Source organism: Austrofundulus limnaeus, unplaced genomic scaffold (assembly GCF_001266775.1).
Source record: "Austrofundulus limnaeus strain Quisiro unplaced genomic scaffold, Austrofundulus_limnaeus-1.0 Scaffold63, whole genome shotgun sequence".
Lineage (NCBI taxonomy): Eukaryota > Metazoa > Chordata > Actinopteri > Cyprinodontiformes > Rivulidae > Austrofundulus > Austrofundulus limnaeus.
The window spans coordinates 174,461-180,845 of NW_013952465.1; the positions used below are offsets into that span (position 1 = coordinate 174,461).

The 6,385-nt window shown below is 37.5% G+C and overlaps 2 protein-coding genes across 2 annotated transcripts in view; both read right to left on the reverse strand.

Annotated features, from left to right (window-relative positions):
• The window catches only part of trmt6 (tRNA methyltransferase 6 non-catalytic subunit), a 12,467-nt gene extending 10,407 nt beyond the window's left edge, over positions 1-2,060 (reverse strand). The window contains exons 1-3 of the mRNA XM_014009887.1: positions 1,768-2,060; positions 1,521-1,648; positions 1,262-1,371 (exon numbers count right to left, since the gene is read on the reverse strand). Coding sequence (XP_013865341.1) covers positions 1,262-1,371; positions 1,521-1,648; positions 1,768-1,871 — 342 coding nt within the window. The 5' untranslated portion in view covers positions 1,872-2,060. The remainder of the gene's footprint in view (positions 1-1,261; positions 1,372-1,520; positions 1,649-1,767) is intronic.
• A 484-nt stretch (positions 2,061-2,544) lies between these two features.
• fermt1 (FERM domain containing kindlin 1) lies at positions 2,545-6,385 on the reverse strand (the record flags this gene model as incomplete). Its single annotated transcript, XM_014009880.1, is given in 5 exon segments — positions 2,545-3,181; positions 3,286-3,427; positions 3,842-3,966; positions 4,058-4,282; positions 6,365-6,385. Coding segments are annotated over 5 exon segments (687 nt in total), but the record flags the coding sequence as incomplete, so codon positions are not given.

The window sequence follows — 6,385 nt, forward strand, 5'->3', positions numbered from 1 at the left end:
ACCTCTAGTAATATATTTACTGAGAAAAATGGTGACATGTTCAATACTTATTTTACCCACTGTATGTTTTTTGAGGAGGATGAAAGTTATTAGGTGGTATTTTCAGTTGTTAACCTAAATATACTGTCAACTGATAAGTATGAGTCGCACCAATGCTGCAATGTCATAATACAAAATGTGCCATTTAGCCTCAAATTTTTACTGTGTACTGTACTTTTGAAGGTTTATTCGGGTCATTCAGCATGTTCTCTCCATACACCTGTGGGTTTTCTCCAGGTTATCTGGTTTCCTCCCACAGACCCACCACATACATATTAGGTTAAATGGTAACTCTAAATTGTCCCTAGGTATGAGTGAGAGTGTTAAAATTTTTTGTCTCATTTGTCTCTATGTGTCCTTGGGATGGACTTGCAAACGGTCCAGGGTGAACCCCACCTACTGCTGGAGATCGACACCAGCAACTCAGAGAGGAAGAAGTGAGTAAAAGATAACGGATGGTTCAAAATAAACAGCAACAYCAATCTTAATTAGCAATGAAGCTAACATTTTACATAGAAGAAATAAAAAAGACCCTGTTCTAAATTAAAACTGTTTAATATAGATGGTATGTAGTTAACATGCTTTTAATAAAAAACTAAAAGTAGATCAGAGTTTCAACATCTTATATTTTGCACTTAAAGGGATTTTCTGGATATTTTTGAAGTGATCAGTCATAACCAATCCTCTGTGACATCAGTCAGAGCATGGAGTATGGAGAAAATGGAAAAAATCTTTGTCTAGTCTAGGCTAATGGCTAACCAAACTAAACTACTGTAAGACTGATTCCTTCATCACCACGGACATAAACACAGTTTATTTATGCTCAGCATATCAACATACATACTGTACATTCCTGTAGTAAAACCTAGGCTTTAATAAGAAATATTTCTTCACTGCTGTATTTACGTCTAAACAACTTTAGGAAAACATGGGATTGTAATGACAAGATCAGTTGTTATAAACCCTGCATGTTCTGTCATTATCTTCACACTCTCCATATGCTGGCTGTAGGCATCTAGAGGACAGGAGGTTCAGCTGGTTGCCAAATATGTGTCTTTTTTCAAGCAGTTTGTGTCTGTTTTCCTTTGTTTCTTTGTTTTATTGGTAAACTTTTATTTTAGTACAGCCCTAATTTGTGTCAGTAAAATGCCACAATGATTCCTTGTTCCACAGCTCTGTGATTTGTTCCCACTTCAACATGAAACTAAGGTTCCAGATGTACCTGACCCTTCAGACCTTGCTCTTTCAGCGTCTCAATGTCGTCTCTGGTCAGCTTCTGCGATTTCCCATCATCAACAATGTTCCTGTTGTCTGTGCCTGCCACTTTTACATCTATGACCAAACACATGCACATTCAGACACAAAGTAACAAGCTGTCAGTGCTAATTCACATGCTCATTCAACAATTCAGACATGAGAGATTTAATAATGCATGTGTTTTTAATTGATTGGTACCATATGTTAAATTGAATTATTCACACCTGTAGAGCTCTCTGTGTCTTCCTTCTTTGGTTGCAGGGCTCCCCCAGACAAGATCTCAAATGTGGTGTTGTACATCTGTCCCACTACATTATCCAGAAAGATCCACTGCTTCTCAAAAATCACTTTCCTGTGTGGAAACATCCACACACACTCTCATTGCTTAGTTGTATTTTAAATAAAAGGAGATTCAACGTACAGCTTTATGTTTAGCATTTTTTTTATCTTAAATGTGCAGTTCTGACTTACTTCCTGGGTTGAATTTGCATTGATTTGTAGATTTCTCCTCGTTTTAGCACAACGTAGTCTCCCTCTTTGATTCTGTACTGATCATCGTCTTCGTTGTCCGCCATAATAAAAGACTCAACAGTCTCCTGACGAGTAAAACTTCGCCTTAGCTAAGTGTCTACAGTCGTCGTTGACAAGGCACAGTTGATAAAAGGCACGAAATTATACTGGATATAAGAAAGTTTAGGTACCTATATCCACGTGTTAGCTTTCATTTCACTAGCTTCTGAGAAGGATGGCTAAACGAAACCACATTGAAGCAGGATCAACCCCTTTCACCATGCGTGCCTGTGATTGGCTGGAAAGGAACATTGATGTGATTCTTAGCCAATAGGGAAAATGTAAGGTATAAAAAGTAGATTTCAGAAAAATCGAGGGGAGCACCGGTTGTGCCCAAGAGAAACAGGAAATTTTAATGATGGGGAAATGTTTGTGAATAAAGTTAAACAATCAAAAAAGAATAAGAGACACAAATACTTAAAGGCATAGCTCAGCATTTCCAATCAAACCAAATGTTTTAATATATTATATGGTAAAATGTATGGTATGAATGGTAAAAGTAGCACAAATGTGGAATGTTAGATTGCAAAAAACAGAATCTTCACTTTCTGGTTGTGGCAATAGGTAAAAGAGGATATGGCTGTACTATACTGAATGTGTCTCATAGTATATTATATCTTATATATAATACTGAAAATATGACCCCCAAATAAAGTCTGCTTTCAAGTACATCATATGGCTCTTTTATGATTTTAATCAAAGCATGTTGTAATCTGGAAATGACTGCAAAATTGTCAATGAATAGAAAAGACATTGAAATTTTTTTAGTTTAATAGAGAAAATGTAATTAAATGTAAAAAGGTTGTTTCACAAATATTTGTTCAGTTTAAATTTGACAAACCAACCCTAACTACATATTTACATTAGACGAAGCTGAACAATATTTCAGTCAGTGATGTCAATATAATACTGTTCTTTTGGTTTCTCCCTCCTACAGGGGTTGCCACAGCAAGTTAACTCACACATAAAAATTGGCAATTGTTTTACTCCCGATTCCCTTCCTGACACAACCTGGGCTGAAACCCATTATGATGTCAAGACATTATTATTTTGTTCTGTCAGCAAAAAATGTGTTATTTGTACCTATGGCAGTGGTTATGAAAATGAACACCAAACACATCATGTACATCAATACATTTGGTCATTCTTGGCCTCCTGTGAGTTTATGAAACAGTTCTTCATCTAGCGTCTCATTCTGGTCCTTGGATCGCGTAGATAGGAAGATGTAACCCCCGATGAATTCATGGACCACCTTGCAGTCACAGCTCACCGTGCAGAAAGCTATCGTCACATTCTGGTCAAATTCTATTGTCACCTGAAATTAGATACAAGAGATTAAGGATTCACATTCAATATCTGCAGAAAACACTGTAAAATTAATTTTTTTTCTCCCCCTATGAATACAAAACGAACCCTTACTTGTCTTATTTCCCAGTTGACGTTCCATTGCTTCATGTTGGCAAACCTCCACGTGGTGACGGGCAAGCCGGTCGACATGTCAATACGGATCATTCGGTTGTATGAAATCCCTAGAATTTCATCCTTTTTGCTTCCTCTGAATCTGAAGAACAAAACAAACAAACAAACAAACAAACAAAAAAAGGAAACATGATGTTTAAATATGTCACCAGTTGCTGATGAAGATTCTCAGTTATCCAGGTCATCATTAATCAAAAAAGAGTTAAAAACAAAAACAACTGGACTTTCAATTCTCAGTTATCATGATCATGATTTACATGTGAATCCTGAGAACCTGGTCTAGTAGGCCTGTGAGAACCTTTAATGAATCCTAGATCTATAGATCTATTAAAGCCAGCATCTCATCTCACTACAGACTTTGAAATGAAAAAGCCTCCTGGATGGGAAGCGAAATGTCTTCAACTTTAGAATTGGAAGTCCAGTTGTTTTTGATTTTAATTCTTTTTTGATGTGTCATTAGTTGTATGATTATTTGATCAAAACATGTTAGTTGTACCTGACAATGTAGTAGTTGATTCCGAACTCGGGAAGCGACTGCCAGGCCTGGATGAAGCGCATCTTGGCCTCCGTTAGCGACAGCTGTGCTATGTTCTGATGAGCCTCCAGGATTCGTGCTGTCAGCTTGATGCAACCATGAAAATAAGTTAGCRAAATTATTTAATGCGAAGAGTTGTTATAGTAGACGGCAAAGTCATAGAGGTCTCAAACGAACCTGTTTAGTCTTTTGCTTTTTGGCGTAACGCGGAGAAACAAAACATTCAGGATTCATTTCCATGGCGTCTAGGTCTGGAGCTGCCTGACCAGGAGCGGGCGCCAGGCTTTTCATTTGCAAAAAGGAAAGGATGTGCTTCACTTCTGTCCTATAGGAGCTGTAGGCCATTGTTTTGCCTTTGGAGGCAAGAATACATGCAGCTTTCCACTTAGCATACTGTGTTTCCTGCACCGGAGAGAAAACATACAAAATAAGGAACTTATTGTAAAATCTACAGCATATTTCTCAGAAAAGTGCTCTGAAAGAGATAGCTCAGACCAGGGGTGTCACTAGGTTTTAAGGACAAGGGGGGGCTTAGCCCCCAGGAGACGCACAGGATTTTTGTANCAGATGTAGTAACATGCTCGCAGAATCGTGTTTGCAGTAAATATTCATTTTGATTGATGATTACTCAGAACTTTTAAAACATGATGCAAATGGTTTTAGTGAGTTTTTAGCATATGCTTCACTTGAAGGCTAACAAAACATAAACACACAATCGAAGCTCCATGATTGTGGGTCCTGACCTCGCAGATGAAACTGCTCGATGGGCTCGCCGCTGGAGGCCTCCTTGTTCTTGTAGTAAGAGATGGTGGTGTCCTTAAACACAAACCAGTACTCTTTGTATGACCGCAGACTCAGTCGTTTGGGCCTGATTTAGCAGACACACATATATGCAAGAAAGATTATGTAAGAGATAAAAAAAGAAGGAAAAGGAAACAAAAAAAGAAGGAAAAGGTAAAGTTATCTTTTTTGAAAGTAATATGTATTTGTCCCAAAGAGCAAATCTCTAAATTATTTATTTATTTATAAAGTTTATTCATTTAAAACAAAACAACATAAATTTAATACACAATTAAAAAAATCATAAATTAAATGAAAGGTAGCAGAAGAAGAAAATTCTTATGATTTCTACCCCTTTTTCTCAAATAAATAAATAAATAAAATCAAAATTTTTTAACACCAAAATAATTTAGGGGGTCTTTAAAATATTTTAGGGGGGATCCAGCCCCCCTAAAATAGGCCTAGTGACGCCACTGGTTCAGACATTGTGAAGAGAAGTGTGGGTTAGAGGTTATGAACAAATGCTGTCTTATTTGTTGTAGATATAGTTCTTTGACAAACATTAGTTTGGAGAAACAGAGTTAAAATCTAGCTAGTTGATGAGCTGATGGCTGCAGCACCTAGCTGTAGCACTTGAAATGCAGACTGAGCCACTTCCAGCAGTTATTTTTAACCAGAAAACTATGTAATGAAAAATTAAAGGTGGTGTTGCCTTAACCCAYGTGTCAAACTCAAGGCCTGTGTGRCCTATCATGATATTTTATGTGGCCCGCAAGCACTTCAAAGATGTTTGAATGTCTTAAAATAGGCATATTCTGTTTTAAAGGCAGCACTGACCATGAACTTTAACTCCCATAATGCATGTAGTAGGGGTGAAATAAAACATTGATRCACTGAAATATCATATTTAATTATTTTTAATTAAGGTTTAAAATGTAAACTTTCATGCCAGAGGTTCATTCTTGTGGTGTAATTTAACATCCAACCACTAGTTGGCAGCAGTCAGTCAACCTTTGGCTCCTCCACTCCTAAAGAGCCAGAGAGAGTAWAATTGCTGTAGCTCAAATGTACTGATGGCTGAATCTGAGTGGATTAGATCAACACCCACTGCCTTCTAAGCTGAAGTCAACAGTCCCTTATTAGCTTGGATGTCCTGCATTTTAAGCAAAATGAAAGTGTCCCAAATGGGATGCTATTCCTCTGACAGAGGTATCAGAGCCATCACAATATGGTATTTTTCGAGGTGCCCCTTGTTGAAGGGGTTCCCCAAGGGACAATACTGAAGTGGCCAAATGCAATAACGATATGAAACAGTTTTGTTGCAGGAAATACCATGTAGAGCTCAGCTATTGTTTGTTAACAACAAAATGAGGAATGTGATGTTTTGTGTTTAGTCAAAGTTTAACATGAAACATCAAAGTTTATTACAACTGGACCTTTGAGGGCGACCATAATGCTCATGTGGCCCTCAGTGAAAATGAGTCTGACACCCCTGACTTAACCTCAAATAAAAGGACATCAATCCAGTTTGGTTTTTGCACTGCTAAGAGTAGCTATTAGCTCACGAGTCTGATCAGAAATCACCTCTTTCTTTAAACTTCAAAAAGCGATCTACAACAGGTAAGATACTAATTACTCATAACATTTCCCCTGAAACCCACTCTGAAATATTTGAAGGATTACAGGTGAGAAAGCGAACTTTACATTGTCACATCGGATGTAGAC